This window comes from Primulina tabacum, chromosome 3, assembly GCF_025594145.1.
Source record: "Primulina tabacum isolate GXHZ01 chromosome 3, ASM2559414v2, whole genome shotgun sequence".
NCBI lineage: Eukaryota > Viridiplantae > Streptophyta > Magnoliopsida > Lamiales > Gesneriaceae > Primulina > Primulina tabacum.
Window position 1 is genome coordinate 15,533,350 of NC_134552.1, and position 13,780 is coordinate 15,547,129.

The window sequence follows — 13,780 nt, forward strand, 5'->3', positions numbered from 1 at the left end:
ACGTTCAATCCTTGTATCTTGGATTCTTGTTAGATACTCGAGTCGATCTTCTTTTCTTCAGGATTTGAACATCAATGATTGCAAAAAACCCCACTTCACGCTGTAATTAAAAAAAAATTGAGCAAGTGCGTGCATTTTCACATTATCTATTCTTCACAAAGATAATGACTTTCGATCGTCCAAGGTAATTTAAATTAAAGAACAAGCTAGAGTGAGTGCTAGATAAGCTTACTTCAATTCCAGATACAATACTACCACAGGAGTTCTCTTACAAAATTCTAACCATGTATATAAACTAAATCGACGTCCGAAATTATTAATGTACAAACATCATCAGACTACACTTTTAACACACACTATATTTCGTTACATGAAGAATTCTGACTGAAAAACAATATTATTCTTATCTCACAGGACTAAGATGTGGATGATGTTGAGTTCTTGGAGAGAGTGGAAGCATCCGAAGCCTTGGAGCGAGTGGAAGCATTTGAAGCCATGATGCTTCTCGAGTTCGAGCTCTGACCCGAGGAAGAATCGGTAAAGAATATTATGTTCTCTTCACTTTCAACAAAATGTTGGAGCGATCGAGGAATCGGGGGCAAGTTAACATCCATAACTCCCTCAAGAATCTGAACCACCTGACCTATAGAAGGTCTGATATTTTCATCTTCTTGAATACACCAGCAAGCAATTTTGCAAATCTTTAGAACCTCTTCGGCTTCCGCGATTCTTGAGAGTGCGGGGTCTAATAAGCTCAGGGTGTCGCCTCCTTGTACGATTAGAGTGTAAGCCAATGAAGGGAAAAACTTACACTTTTCGCCCTCGGAAAGCTCAGAGTTTCGCCTACCAGAGACTAGTTCAAAAAGCATCATTCCATAGCTGTAAACATCGGCTTTGGCCGTTATGGCAACACCTGATATCCACTCTGGTGCGAGATAGCCTCTTGTCCCTCTAAAGGTTGTCAGAACCCTGCTAAAATCACGCCCCATGAGCTTCGCCAAACCGAAATCTGCCACCTTGGGACAAAGTTCGGCGTCCAGGAGAATATTTTCGGGTTTTATATCACAGTGAATGATGCAGTCCCGGCATTTCTCGTGGAGATACGACAACCCTCTAGCAATACCTATGGCGATTTGGTACCGTGTTGTCCAATCCAAAACCTTAGACGTTTCTTTTAAGTTAAAAAGATGAGTATCCAAGGAGCCATTTTCCATGTAGTCGTAGACCAACAGTTTCTTATCGGCTTCGGAGCAAAACCCACGAAGTCTGACAAGATTCACATGCTGAATTGTCCCGATTGTGCTCACTTCTGTCCGGAATTGCTTCTCCCCTTGGATGATACTCTCTAGCTTCTTCACAGCAATCACAGACGAGTCGGGTAAAGTCCCTTTAAAAACAGATCCAAATCCCCCTCCCCCCAACTTATCTGAGAAGTTTTTGGTGGCGTTTTGCAAATCTTTGTATCCAAATGCCGTCAAAGATCCCTCCACTGCTTTTGAAGTTCCAACTTTTTGCCGTCTTTGTCTCCACACAATAGCCAAGATGACAGCTAAAATGACTAGTGCAGCAGCAACAGAGCCCCCGATAGCGCCCAAAACAACTCCCTTGTTACTTTTGCCAGAAAACACCGAAGAATCTGCGGCAAGTTTGATGTAAATTGTTCTTCCTCTGCTATCTCCTTCATTCAGTTGCTGCAGCTCCAGAAGCTCTCCGATCCAAATAGAACATACATTATCACCAAAACTGTAAGCCGAACATGAGCAATTATTTAAGCAGGAAGATTCGCATTCGCCCTCACTGCCAACAGTCAAAACTTGAGCTTTATCTGGTAGAACCACATAATTATTCATCAGGAATCTATCTTTCTTCCCATTAGAAGTACCATTGTTCTCACATTGCAAATTTATCTCCCTCACACAACCACCAGAATAATCATTCAAAGCCCAATCACTTTCAGATTTATGTTCAAATCCCTTCAAGCAATCACAAAAGGGCAATGAGTTCTCATTGCAGCTACCAAATCCTCCACAAAAAGCATAAACCCCACATTGCTGTCTTGGTTGAGACCAAAACAAATTCCAGGTCGAATTATCAATCCATGTAAATTGCTTAATTTGCCCAGATATATCCATTACGAATCTTGATATAGTAGAAGGATTATAAACTGAATATGTGAAATAACTCTCAGATACATTTTCGACATAACTAAAATTATATATATAATTTGACCTCATTTCAGGTACTTGGCTAAAAATATGATTATTCCAAGGCCCACTGGTCCAATACTGTACTGTTCTATTCCACCTAATTATGTATTCCTTCCGACTCGGAACAAGTTCAAGAGAATAAAGCCCTGGAGCAGGATCGTCGTTATTTTTCCAAGAAATCAGAAGTTGGCTCTTTTTTGTTATATTATTATAAGCAAGCTTGCCACCAGGCAACCATGTGTGAGTGGGGTTATCAAAACTTTCCCAAATCGTGAAGTTAGAGAACCCATCTCTCAAAACCAAGTTACCTTCATCAAGAAGAACTGCCACCACAGAATTACTGGTGGCGTTTAGATCAGTGGACCAAATTTTGTTTACTGGCCCATCCAAGAGTACCAAATTACCATCCAAAATCTTGAGTTGGGCAGAATCTTTTTTGGAAAGAGGGGTTTCTCTGTTCGCAACCCAAACTACAGTTTGTTGGCTGACCTTTGCGTACCATATTCCTAGGTAATACTTGGAAGAGTTACCTGGACTGAAGATCCCCAGTTCGAAGTTCAAACCAGCAGAGACTATGGTCTGATTCCCATACAGAGTTTCGTTGGCTGAAATGGTGTCAGCTGCAACACAAAGATTGGTGAATAATCTTGGTATTAAAAACAAATACAGAATTATTTGATAATTGTTCTTGATCATCACTTCTGACTGCAGAATATGATAGAAACTGGAAAATAATCAATAAAAATATCTACTTTTTTTCACATCAAGAACGGCTATGGTAAGTCAAGATCAACACTGGTGTGCAAACGGAGTTGTTTTCATCATTAATGGCCATCTTGTCAACCCAGCCTGTTTTCTGTACGTGTATTGACAATGGTACCCCTTCCCACAGGAAAAAGAAGATTCTTTAATGGATTTGTAAAATCTCTATTACGTTTAAATTCTAACTTTGATTTAGTATTTTCTAAGCTTATGTATTTTAGTGGTTGAAAATTATTGCAAATATTTCATGACCGATGACTCGTTGAAATGCATAAAATTATAATTTGACTCGGCCTTTTGTTCAGAACTTTAGGTTACCCAATAAAATGGAAGGGCAATGAATATTTTGTAATAATAATATTATTATAATGAATTGTTTTCGTAAGACGGTCTCCTGTATTTATATTCGTTAGACGAATTGATCAGGTCCGTAATTAGCATGGAAAGTAATATTTTTTATGAATCGACTCAGAAATTTTTCTCATACATTGATATTATAACCAAAGGTGGACCCAAAAAACATGTCTTGATTAATTAATGATTAAAAAATATTCAAATGTCATCAATTAGTAGTTTTGTTTAGTTCTCGTATGTTTACATAGTTTCGGGTAACAAACTACTCACCATTGTACCGAAAAAACAGGACATTAAATGGTTCCAAGTTTCATTTAATGTTCATGTCTATTAGACCTACATCAAACATTAAATTGCATTAAAAGGAATTTATTGTGTTCAATTTATGGCAGAAAAACCTATCCAAACACAAACATTTGTTCTTGTTGTGTGATGAAAATTCAAGTAAACCTAGTCTAGGCAAACAAAGTTTTGCAAACTATAAATTTTAGAGCGTTGGATTGTTGGTAAAAATTAGAATTATTCTTATTATCAATTTAAAGTACTAGAAGTTCTCTATATATTTCATATACATTTCTAGGCTAGAAGGGTTATCAACAGCCTCATACATTTTAGAGACACTGTAATTAGACAAGCACTTCAGGATCAGTAATCCTTACTCCACGGCTCAATCTCCTCAATAAACTAATTCTACTAACACGGATGCCAAAAAAATCGACATGATCTGGCCTTCTTTTCATTCCCGACATAGGGGAAGTTGCCGATTTTACATGAGCAACTTTGAATTTATTGATCCCTTCTTCAACCTTATCCCCTTCTTCATTCTTGAGCTTCTGATGTACCCTCCATGATGCTTGCTTAGTTCCACAAAGGTGGCCAAAATAATAATGTGGGTCGATATAAGATGAGGATGACGAAATAATGCCTTTGATATTGATTGGGCGGAGAAGCTCAATAAACTCCTGTATCTCAACAAAGCACGAGTGATCAGAATAGGGAACTACATATATATGTTTGTAATATCTGTTATTGTCCGCTGAATCTCCAGTCAACTCTTGTATTTTGGAACAGCTGGAGATCTCTGGCCTAAAGTTGGTCTTGTTATTAAGAGATGCGGAAGGAGAACAGAAAAGATTGTTGTTTCCTGTTGCATATTTCATAGCCCATGGAAGTCCAGACGGCAGTATTCCTATGGTTGGTTTGAAAGTATTCAAACTTTCCAGAGTATCAATGCTAAAACTGTAACGAGGGACAGCACGAACTCTAGTAAGCGTGGTTTTCGTCGTGAAGTTGCCGACGAATCCAAGAAGATGCATAGTTTGCAATCGCTCTGGCCACACCCAAATCTGTAGAGAGACCAAAGTTAACGAACACTTCTCCGGCAAAAATAATGTAATTGAGCAAGATAATCCCATTACAAAAGGGATGTCATTTAACTGTCCACCAACTGAAGCTTAAATCTCGGAAATTGAGCTCTCCTTTTTACATTCTAAAATTTACACATCCAACTTTGCCCAATAGTCCAAATGCATGTAGGAACAATCTCTAAGTTCGAAGTACATCATTGTGATTCTGATCCAAGTATGGGCTTTATTTATGATTCTAACTAGTGATTTGATTTATTTTATTTAAGGGCACTCCACCAACTCAAGCTTAAATATTGGACATCGAACTCTCCTTTTTTACATTATAATATTTACCAATCCAATGCATGCTAGTGCCAACTGTATGTGGGAACAATCTCTAAGTTTGTAATACATCACTATGATTCTGAATTTCTGATCTGAGTACGGGTTTTATGATCCTTACTAGTTTGATTTATTTTACGAAAGGCACTCAACAATTCAGAAGAGTGTTGTACTATTTTACTTTATATTTATACTCTAATAACATACTCATGCACAAGTAACAAGTAGAACTGCAGATGCTTATTCCCCCCAAAACACACGCTCTGCTAGCAGCACATACCTTTATGCTGAGTGCACATGAAATGTAGAGTAGAAGATCTTCTTTACCCAATGAATCAATTCCAATAATGATTTCATGGTCAGGATGAGCAGTGATGATATCAACAACCTGCGATCAGTCTGTCTATATTATTGACCAATGCTACATTACTTCTCATGAAAAATGACAAGACATTTGATGGTTTTGTTAGTGCTACATCGTCTCTTTAAAACTTTGAGCTCAAGTTAACTTGTCCGTGTGAAGTAATTCTCTACCTTCACTGCATAACTGCAACCACTGGAAAAAGAAAAACAAAAACTTCGACAGCATTAGGCGCATACCTGCCTGGCAGCAACTTCACGAGAAGGAAATGAATATTTTGGATTGCAGTAAGTATTATCTAAATATAATGCATCGAGTTTGTGATTCTTGAGAGCATCAAGTAACATGGTCCTTCCATTATTTGCTCCAACGACAGATTTTTCCCAGCGAAAATCACCAGTGTGGAGCATACAGCCAAATTCACCACGAAACAAGTACATAACGGAACCTGTATGAGGATTTGGAAAAGGGTGTAAGTTGAGGTTTTCACGAGGATATTCCCAACATAAGATCTTGAAGGAATAATGAAATTGTTCCAGTTTCCACAAAAAAAACCCCACTGAAACTTAATTGAGGAATTAGAACAAACACCTAAAGAACGAAACCGTCAAAATTAACCACCGCTTTAAACAAAAGAAATTTAGAAAAGGAAAAAGAAAAACAGAATTTAATCACCAGGACAATGTTCAGCGTCAATAGCCTTGACGTAGACAGTGGCAGGGGATCCGGAAGAAGGGGATATCAAAGAAAGTGTATCCCAGCATCCAATATCGAGTACCCGTAGAAGGGAGAGATCAAATCCGGGGAGTTTGCAAGGGAGGAGCTTAGCTGTGAGCCTGGAGCAGAAGAGGGGACCCCGGTTCCAGGTGGCGGAGAGGCCGGCGGTGTGATCAGCATGGAGGTGAGTCAAGAAGTAGGCCTGGCTGCCTGATCTCCATTTGTCCACTGATATCATTCCGCTCTCCATTTTCAGACTTGTTGCTTTCTTTCCTTGGCGGGCCAATTTTGTTTAAAAATTTTCAACATTTTCACCCATCCAGGCTGACATTTCATTTCAGCTTTTATGACAACTTCGTTTCCATTTGTTCGGGGTTTTACTCTATTTGTAAAAAAACGATTTGTAATTTTTTTAAAAAAAACATAGAATTTGGGTTTTATATTATAACTGTCTGAAATCTAAATCATATATTTTGAGATAATTTTTTTCACCACCAAGGGAGATGTGAAAATTTTAGTAAGAATTTATATGAAAGACAAAATGATTTAATTGTAATCAGTCTTTTTCAATTTACTTCTTGATCCGCCGGAATCAAGTCCAATCAATAGACCAAATACTGGAAACTTCCGGCAGAAAGAACTGTTCCAAACTTCCAATGAAGCCAAGTCTTTCATTACAGAAATATATGAAGGGAAACGAGAACCCACTCATTCCTCGCACTCCATAAACATTATTTCAGGACACAGACAAAATGGTATGAGAAAATCTTAACATATTTGTGCATATGAACATAAATTGCAGGATAAATATATGTGAAATTTAGAAATTCGATCAGGGAGCACCCAGATTTCCCTCGCTCCGGCTTCTGCGAATGAGTAAATCATTCTTGATGAAGTCCAAATGTTTGCTGCTATGTTCAGCAAATTGAGGCCTTTGAGTTGCCCTGATTCCAGTTGGAGGCAGACGCCCGTGCCAAGCCCTCAATGGTTTTGCAAATGATACTACATGATTTGCAGAGGATGGTGCCTTATGTGAAACAATGCCATGAGTTCCTTTTCTTACCGTATTTGCCTCCGCTCGAACCACACGATCAATCTGATGACCACTGATCACCACACGAGCTGATCGATCGGTCTTAATGTCTTTCATTGCTACAGTTTTGATTGATTGTCGGTTATAGTAAATAAGATTGGGAAGAAGACTCTGCACGTATTTCTTTAATTGTTCGTCACCAACGTTCTTCTGAGCAGGGTTTCCTTCCAAGCTGAGAGCTTGCAAACATATGTGATTAGCAGCTAGTTGTCCGAGACATTTGGTTGTAGAAATTTTGTTGAAACGCAAATCGAGGACATTCAACTTTAGGAGACGATGGAGACCTTCAACCTCACTGATCTTGTTACCGGTCAAGTATAATTCCTTCATAGAGGAACATGACGCCAAACCTGTCAAAGGCATCATAACAAATGTATTAGAAGGGGGATGCTGGAGACACAACTCAACATTAACATGATTCCAACATTTGAGCCCATCATACAAATAGATTTGAACTTTAACATGAGAAGAGGTCTTACCGTGTCCAATTCTTAATAATCTATTATAGCTCAGGTCAAGGACACGAAGTCTGGTAAGGTCCCGCAATCCTTCAATAGCAGATATGCTGTTTTTTGAGAGATTCAAAAACTGGAGTCCTCGAGGAAGAGCACCAGAAGCCAACCTCACTGCGAATTACAGAAGTAGATATTAAATGTCACTATAAATGAAACAATGAAAATGGACGTGTGGCAGCTTATGCAAGCGCCAGAGGAATAGATACTAGAGAAACAGACCTATGGAATTCCCAGATAAATCGAGTGTTTTGAGGCTGATAAAAGGACTCAGAATGGGATCACGACCAAACCAAGGTTAGTTAACTTAGCTGTTGCAGCTGAGGCATTCATGGAAGATATGTATCTCTTTGCAACTTCATTCCCAAGGTTCACCTTGACTTCCAACTTCGCACCAGTGGGGTTCTCCGCTAAAGCATCACTTTTCGGTAATTCATGGCCATTGAATAAATAAAATTCGTCCGATTCTTCTTTCAATGGGCTACAGTGCTGATGGTCAACAACCCATTTTTCAGTTCGTTTCAACCTTAAATCCTCGCTTGGTACTTCATCCACCTGTGCAGAGAACTTTCCTCTTTTCTACTTTTCTCCTTGTATGCCCCTTCAGATACAGGTATTATCCAGTCTTTTGCCGAACCAAAATAGTTATAATTCTCACATGTGTCCTCATCAGCAGGACTTTCACCATCTTCCTTGTCATTGTCAAAGATAGAATAATCATGTTGTCGATTTTTGTACTTGTTTTCTGGCATCGTAAACTAAAATGTTGTTCATTCCAGAGCCTAAAGCATTCAGCTCATCAGCAGATCTAGAACAAGGTAACAAGGATGTGGATCTCCTAGTAGAAGAAACCATACTAGGCAAAGAACGAGAGTTTACAATAGCACGTGGAATATGAGGCGTATTGTCACCAGTGTCACCAACAACGGATGGCTGTAAATTATATTTATCAGCGCCTTCCCTCTCCGGTTGTAATGAATCTTCAATCGAAAATATGGATCCTTTTTTGGTGAAGTCAGAGTTCATTACAGAATCAAAAGCCATAGGTTCTTGACATTGTTCAGACATGTCATGCACATGATCATTAATGTCATCTGAAACTACTATCCTACCACTATCAGCAGATCCATTATAGGTAAACCTCTGCTCCATCTCACCTTCTGACACATCACCAACTGAGTTCCACTCTTTCAAGTACAATCCACTTCCCAAAGACAGGCTCTTTTTTATTTGTGCATTCTTGTGAGCCTCAATATTATATTCATTACTATATTTGCTCTCCATTTCTTCTGATCTGCAGTCACGATCGGTTGGAGAGGAAACGTTTGCATGTTTAGCTCCATTGCGGAGTGTTTCTACCTCGTCCTTTAAAAACGGCTTGCTTTCTGCAGGACAATACAAATTCTTCTGAACCCAATTCTGAGAAGTATCCTCCAGTCTCCTCTGCATTGCCTCGGTCGGGAGCTGAGTTATTTTCTACTAACAATAAACAGAGTTATCAAAAGGTACAGAATGAGGAAATAAAATAACTTAATACCGAGCAGATATCAAATAAAGAGATAATCCATCAACCTTTTGTTTGGGAGAATGGACGCGAGATTGAAAGCACGGAAATCTAACCATGGTTTCTAAAATTGGTTAAATGTTCGCATCAGTCCTTTAACTGTGACAGTATTCTGAAGGCAATTGGTAATCAAATACACCTATTTGCTTACGATGCAGCTAATAAAATGAAGTTACATGCCGCCACACCACACTTTGTTGAGACTCAACCGAGGCAGACATTAGCCATAGTCAAGTGATAAACCTTCTGAAACACGGCACAATCTCCAAATATGTGATGATCTAGATCTCCTCAAAGCACATAATAGTATCACCCCGTCATTATTGTTCCGCACCTTCTCAAAGGTGCGAGATACCTTTGATGTTGTTGAAGCTGCCAGACTGAAATAAATTTTTAAGCACTCTGAGAGCCCAAAAACGAGTTCGCATGTAAGAGACAAGAGCCTGGAAAAGAAGAAACAAAATAAAGAATATCATGAACGACGTGCTCAGCAGCTAATACAAATCAAGTTATCTACGACTACATCGGTATTCTAAAAAACTGGATTAAAACGCAAAACGTGACGAAAATGCATGATTCGGTAAAAAAGGGGAACAAAGATCAACTATAGGTTGACCACATTAAGCATCATCATAAGCGCATAATTGCAATTAACTGCGATTTTTTTTTCAAATTTTAACTTAACAGTTAACTTATTTAAAATTAAAACCCTTTCAATTTCCATCAAATAAAAACTCTAAAAAAAACCCTTCTCTTCAAACAATAGAAACCTATCGGTCATCATCTCACATCAAAACCCTTCAATTTTGAGATTTGTGTTCTTAAAAATTTGAGAACGTGTGCGTTACTCTTAAATTTATTATATATATATATATTTTTTAGCCTATTCATAGTATGCGAAAATTAAAATTTTAGTGAAAATTAAAAACGTTTTTTTTACATTTAAACTCGTACTAAACCCGTTTAAATTAGTAAAACTTGAGCATAAGTCCTTTCAATAATTCAATCAGAGATACGATCATCTCAAGGCTATTCATTTAAATAATCGCTCAGTCTCAATGCACGTAGCGAACCTTATCAAGCATAATATAGATTTCAAAGGATCGCGTTCACTGTCGTTATAAACCCCAAAACATATGAAAACCACTAGTATGTTGTATTCATGCAAGATAAGAGAAAGAAGTTGAAGCAGTAAATTATGGGTTTAGACAATTTCATAACTTCTAAATTGTATATAACTGCTTTCTGTACAATAAGTTCAGACAGTTTCCCTGTATTTTTTCATTTTTATAGTAAGGAATTGATTTGAAAGGCAATCAAGCTCATATGAGAAAGCAATCGGGCATTGAATGATTTAAAATAACGCCAGAACTAACATACAAACACACCTATATCACGTTGACACGTATAGAAACAAAATTGAGGATTATAAAAGAAACATCCGAGAGATTAATAACTGTCACATGTCAGCTACATCTGCATAAGAACCCCAATTAGCTCTTTCATAAACGAGCATTCATAATTCATTCACGACAAAATAATATTCACCTACTTATAATAACAATAATGATCGGATAATATCCGAAAACTAATCACAAACACATAAACGTTCATAGATACATTCAAAAACGCATGAACGAAGAAACCGCAAATACCCACCATATACCAATTCGTTCTCTCAGTAATTTGATTGGCAAAAAAATATCATATATCAAAATATAACATAAAGCTAATTCCAAATACGAAAATCTCAACTCACGCCACACTGATTCCAACAAAAACACAAAAAAAAATACATATAAAGAAGTAATCTGACCTCGTTATTGCCAGATTGCCGGGAGCGGAGATCCGAGCTTCTGATTAGGAAAAACAACCAAAACATATGACAGCAATGGATTCCTGGGATGAAATTTGCTAGAGCGGCGGTGATTTATAGTGAAGATTAGGTGGGATTAGCGAAATCCTTCGAGATCTAGGAAATCAGAGAACTTTAATCATAAAGGGATGAAAAGATATCGATGAATTTATTCTGGACCAAAGGCAGAAGGCAGCATTCATTGGCCGCTAACCATATTGTACGAGGAATAAGCATAGATTGAATATTTTAAAAGATGGAGGGTTTAAATTATAAATTATAAAGTAATGTTTAAATATAATATTTATTTCCATAGTATGTTGATATACTATTTCTTGCTTCCAAAAAAATGTTTGATAATAATAATGTAAAAATATTTATTTATAATTATAGATAAAGACATTATTGAATATATTAAAAAGAAAACTATTGTAGAAAAATCAAAAAATTATCAACAAAAGTTATATAATATGGTTCAAATTAATTAAAAGTTAATTATATAAATCTCAATTTTAGAAACCTCAACTTTAATTAACAGTATAGATATTAAATCTTTTATATTCTTATTTTATGTTTTGTTTTGGTTTGTTTTGTTTATTTATGTGTTTATTTAAAAAAATAATAATGATTTTGTTTTTTTTTTGTTATGTGATTTTTTTTATTTCAAATCAGATTTCGTTTATTTATGTCAATCACCGTAGTATATTTTTTCCCATGTTCAGAGAAGTTTGTAAGGTCAACATAATATGTTGAGGCAACAATAAAAAAATCAATGTTTTCAAAATCAGATTGAATCCATCGGTTCAACTTATTTGACTGAGAACGGGTCATGAATTCGATCCGAACATCGTTTAAAAACCATTTGATCGATCAAATTAGTCCAATGCAAAGCAGATAGATATATTGAACTGAAAATTTTTTATTTTTATTTTTTGAAAATTTATTTTTCTTATCTTTAAAACCTTAAATTTAATATTTATTATAGAGTAGGTTTTTTGTGAGACGTTCTCACGAATCTTTATCTGTGAGATAAGTCAACCCTACCGATATTCACAATAAAAATAATATTAGCATAAAAAATTTAATATTTTTCATCGATAACCCAAAAATATTCGTCTCACAAAATTTATGGTACTCATTGTTTGGAGTTTTGAAATAAAAAATTTTAAATGACCTTTTTAGAGAAAAAAAAATTATAAAATGGCCTTCTGAATTCACATTGTGGAGAATCTGAGAATCAAGAAGCTGCCTGTTTGCAATGGCTGCCCACTCAACTTGGAAGCTGATTCCCTTGAGAAGAACATTGTCACGAGCTCTGAAAACTTTATCAGCTCCATCTCCTTCCTCAATCTCGACCCAAGATTCGTTGATTTCTCCTCAACATGCCACGGGTTCTCTTCTCAAATCCTCTTCTCTCTGGCTCTCAACATTCTCATACCGTAGCATCGGTTATCGCTATTACTCTTCTGCGATTGAGGGTTCTTTAGGCCCCGCTGCAATTAATTACACGTGAGACATCTCTTCTTGAACTCGGTGATTCGGGAAATTGATGTAAGAGTGGGAGGTGGAAGATGGGTAGTTTGCCTGTTTAAAATTGTTGAAAAGTTCAAGTTTATTGGATTTATCTCTATCCCATTTAATTTGGTCTCCTTAAATGCAAATGAACAATTTTTATGTTTCTATGTTTTCGTTTTGTGCTGGTGGCGGTGCCGTGATTTGTCTATATATTGTTTGATGACTTGTGAGCGTGAGATTTCTGGAAAATCTATGAATTGATTTGGGGAGAGTTTTGGCTACTGATAATATGTGTACAGTTCTGTAATGCAGGAAGATGAATATCACAAGTTGGCTAATTCAACCATCCATGTTCTTCTTGAAAAGCTTGAGGTAATGATTATAATTTTATCTTGTATGCACAACTACTTGATGCTATTTTCAATTGGATCAACATATTAAGTAGCAGTTCTTTATGATGTTTGTAGTTCTTAGATTTAGAAACTTGTTTATGGTTTTCTACTTTTCATGCCATGTGTTAAAACCGAAGAGGGGCTGAAATGAATTTGCGAAAACTTAGAGTTTACACTAGGAAGACTTTATGTCAATCGAATAAATAGATAACAAGTAACAATTTAAAAGGAATATAAATGGAAGCAATAAAGAGCAAGAAATTTGTTATTAAGTTAACGATAAAAACATTTGTCTTACTTCACCAAGGAATTCTTTAGAATTTATTGGTCTTGAGGACTCCAAGCTTGCATCACATGTTAATGGTGTCTTCTTAGCCTCGAGAGTTTGAAGTACAGCCACATGTATCAGAACCTGCTTTATATGTCAGTGATTTATGCTAATTTCCACCTTGCATTGATATCTATAGACCTTATAACACTAACTGAAAGAACTCAAAACATACATGTTACAAGAATGAAATAGACTTATAAGTCACACTCTGAAAAACTGAATAAAATATGAGCTTTGGAAGTTCCCATCCCCTGAAAATATGTCATAATTAAAACTGGTCATTTTGTCATTATTTGGTTCATAATAGCTTGGGACTTCTATGGAACATAAGGGTTCTACAGCTATAATTTTAAAGTTTTGAGCTAACATCTAGAACACAAACATGGGCGTTCAGGATATCCGGACAGTAAGCTTTTGGCAGTAAACATT

General features: G+C 36.6%; 2 protein-coding genes and 1 pseudogene across 2 annotated transcripts; all 3 read right to left on the bottom strand.

Moving 5' to 3' along the window:
- Positions 1-219: 219 nt before the first annotated feature.
- LOC142540758 (G-type lectin S-receptor-like serine/threonine-protein kinase At2g19130) lies at positions 220-3,103 on the bottom strand. Its single transcript, XM_075647119.1, has one exon. It carries the CDS (start codon positions 2,901-2,903, stop codon positions 417-419), a length of 2,487 nt encoding a protein of 828 aa, XP_075503234.1. The 5' UTR covers positions 2,904-3,103; the 3' UTR covers positions 220-416.
- Positions 3,104-3,831: 728 nt separating this feature from the next.
- LOC142540759 (uncharacterized) lies at positions 3,832-6,473 on the bottom strand. The gene is made up of 4 exons (XM_075647120.1): positions 6,048-6,473; positions 5,612-5,820; positions 5,292-5,399; positions 3,832-4,669 (listed from the first exon to the last, which is right to left on the bottom strand). The coding sequence occupies exons 1-4, from the start codon at positions 6,337-6,339 to the stop codon at positions 3,950-3,952; spliced, it is 1,329 nt and encodes a 442-aa protein (XP_075503235.1). The 5' UTR covers positions 6,340-6,473; the 3' UTR covers positions 3,832-3,949.
- Positions 6,474-6,639: 166 nt separating this feature from the next.
- Positions 6,640-9,311, bottom strand: LOC142540760 (uncharacterized; annotated as a pseudogene).
- Between the last annotated feature and the right edge of the window lie 4,469 nt (positions 9,312-13,780).

Coding starts and splice junctions, on each gene's coding strand:
- LOC142540758 (XM_075647119.1), bottom strand. CDS start 2,903: ATGATCAAGAACAATTATCAAATAATTCTGTATTTGTTTTTAATACCA.
- LOC142540759 (XM_075647120.1), bottom strand. CDS start 6,339: ATGGAGAGCGGAATGATATCAGTGGACAAATGGAGATCAGGCAGCCAG. Junction 5,821..6,047: donor TGACGCTGAACATTGTCCTG/GTGATTAAATTC, acceptor ATCCTCATACAG/GTTCCGTTATGTACTTGTTT. Junction 5,400..5,611: donor GTGAAGTTGCTGCCAGGCAG/GTATGCGCCTAA, acceptor GACTGATCGCAG/GTTGTTGATATCATCACTGC.